Below are 3,019 nucleotides of genomic sequence, written 5' to 3' on the forward strand. Positions count from 1 at the left end.
ATTTATTTTATATAAAGATGGCACAAGCGCACTCTTCAGGCAGAACGTTCTCAAAATGAACATTTTCTGTGTTTATCAGCGGACTTTGGAGTGTCTGCCAAGAACACAAAGACCATCCAGCGAAGAGACTCTTTCATTGGAACGCCTTACTGGCAAGTTAGAGTTTTATGAAATGAAGCTACTTGTACGTACACACATTGACATTGCTGACACGTTGATATCACTCTCTTTCATTCAGGATGGCCCCAGAGGTTGTAATGTGCGAGACGTCTAAGGACAGGCCGTATGACTATAAGGCTGATATTTGGTCTCTAGGAGTCACTCTGATCGAGCTGGCCCAGATCGAACCGCCCAACCATGAGATGAACCCAATGAGAGTTCTGCTCAAGATCGCCAAAGCTGATCCACCAGCTCTCCAGCAGCCTTCAAAATGGTACAAAACCAAGTGATTTGTGTATGAAATATCTGTGTGAATATCACACAAACATTTGTTTTTTTGACATTTTTATTTATTTTATTTTTTTATATATTACAATTTTTGGTAACACTTTACTGAAATCTATTCTATATATATAATGCATTATGAAAATAGTTTTAATGCATTAATTATGCCTTGTAATGTGCTTTACAGTGCATTGTATGAATAATTGTAACCACACAGTTATAATACATTATAATATTTATCTCTTCAGTGTTACAACTTTAGAAAGTATAATGCATTAAAAATATGACAAACAAGTCTTTACATATTAGAATGCATATTAAATTTGATTAAATTTATATAATAGAAAAGATATAATGCATTACTATGTACAGTACAGTATGAATACCTTTATAATGAATTATACATGGAGCCTTTAAGTAAAGTGATACCAAATTTTTTTTTTTATTATTTTACTGAGCCAATAGGCTTCAAAATGGTATGAGGCAAAAGGTAATTTATGTTTAAAAAATAATAATAATAATAATCATCATCATCATTTTTAGTATATGTAAAATTGTTGTTGTTTTTTTATTATTAAAGACTTTATTTTTGAATTCCTCTTTTATTTTTTCATTGTATTTTACCTCATTTTAATATAAAAAAAAATATTAAATTATTTGCGTTTTCAAAGATTAACTGTGAGCTATTAATGACAGCAACAATTATCTAAATGTAAAAATAGGGGATATGAGTCTGCACAATTAAATATACAGTAAATTAAAATAAAATTAATTTAAAAATTGTGTATCATTTAATATTATTTTAAAAATTGTGTGTGTATTTACACTATTGATAAAAGTCACTATCGGAAACACATAACTAAATTGGCTTCTAATGATCTCAAAAACCCTTTTCTCTCAAGGCTTATGCTTAAATGCCTGAAATTAGTTTTGTAGACAAATATAATTATGCCGTATCATTTTTATGCAGTATTTTTTATTTATTATATGCATTTATTTATTTATTTACAAATTTATTTATTAAAAATCTTTTCACAATATAACACCTATACTTCCATTTAGTTTATTTAGTTGTAATGACTAATCTCATGATCCGTCTGCAGGTCTCCTGAGTTTAATGACTTCCTGAAACACGCGCTAGATAAGAATGTGGACAACAGGTGGAGCACAGCACAGCTACTTCAGGTGAACTGACCTGTCCCACATTTATTCCAGCATTTGAAATCTGAGACCACATCCACACAACCTTGACCTAAGCTGAGCTAGTATTGCAGCAGCCTCTCAGTGTAAAAGCCCCTTGTTTACTATCACCCTGGTCTGCTGCTCGTCCAGGTGGCCTTTCTTGCCCCATGAATCAGCAGCTGTTCATTTATAAGTTTGTCTGTGTCAGGCACTTTCTGCACCAGACTTCATCCTAAGAATTGACGTCAGCAAAGGAGATTTTCTTTCCGAGGCTTTAAGTAGGCCGGCCTGACACTGACTGCGAACAGATACACACACGCTCAGTTACGAAACGTTGCAGGTAGAGGCTGAATGGGGATGAAAACACAGAGCTCGAGTTTTCCTCCAATTAAGGTGATAATATCAAAGAAGCTGCACATTCTCAGACCAGCTATAGACTGTCTGCAGCAGGTCTCAAAACCAAGAAAGGTAAGAAATGGAGACTAGGATCCTTATGGGACATTGATTTTGTTGTGCTTGTTGTCCTCTTGTCTGGTTCAGGCTTCCTGTTTGGCCTGTCTTTTGACAACGCAATAAATCTTAATAGTCTTAAATTAGGCCTTATTTTCTTAATGCCAGATAGTGATGTACAGTATATCAGTACCATATTAGTTTTTTTATCAGACAATATTTGGCAAATTTTTTTATTTTATTGGCTATTTAATTGTGGAGGCTCATTACACACATATTTTTACAATTAGATTTGACTGTCATGAAGTACATTTTTGAAAACACTAATAATTTAATTGCACTATTTATTATTTTAATTCATTTTTATTATTCTTGGCCACCAGTTCTTCAACAGGCTTCAAAAGTATATGAGATGAAGGCTGATTTATGTCAAATGTATTTTTGTAAATATGGTAGTGTTATTTTACTCATAAGGCAGTTAATTCTTAATTCCTTCCTATATTTGTTTTTTCCTTCCTATATGATTTTTACTTTATTTTCTCATTGTTTTATTTTATTTTACACATTTAACTGAATTTGTTTCTCAAGATCTTTGAAAACACTAATATTTTAATAGTACTTTTAAGTGTAATCTTTAGCCAATCTCAAAATGCATATTTATTTTTCATTTTCTACAATAGAATTATGTGATTTCACTTGTAGCATTTTTAATGTTTGATTAAATTTTTTGTTTCATAATAAATATATTTAGAGAATATTGTACAGCTTTAGTACAATTTTAATATTTACTATAACATAAAAAAATAATTAATTATCAGCTTATCAGACAGAATTGTTATATATTATATTATAATATATCATTTATATTATATATTTTAGTTATATATGTTATGTGTGTGTGTGTGTTGTGTGTGTATATATATATATATATATATATATATAT

General features: G+C 30.7%; 1 protein-coding gene across 1 annotated transcript; it reads left to right on the plus strand.

The window, feature by feature from the left end:
* Nucleotides 1-79: 79 nt before the first annotated feature.
* On the plus strand, nucleotides 80-2,342 carry LOC107683328 (serine/threonine-protein kinase 10-like; the record flags this gene model as incomplete). Its single annotated transcript, XM_016479383.1, has 3 exons — nucleotides 80-152; nucleotides 239-433; nucleotides 1,548-2,342. Coding segments are annotated over 3 exons (359 nt in total), but the record flags the coding sequence as incomplete, so codon positions are not given.
* Between the last annotated feature and the right edge of the window lie 677 nt (nucleotides 2,343-3,019).

Source organism: Sinocyclocheilus anshuiensis, unplaced genomic scaffold (assembly GCF_001515605.1).
Source record: "Sinocyclocheilus anshuiensis isolate Anshui unplaced genomic scaffold, SAMN03320099.WGS_v1.1 C33156307, whole genome shotgun sequence".
NCBI classification, from domain to species: Eukaryota; Metazoa; Chordata; class Actinopteri; order Cypriniformes; family Cyprinidae; genus Sinocyclocheilus; species Sinocyclocheilus anshuiensis.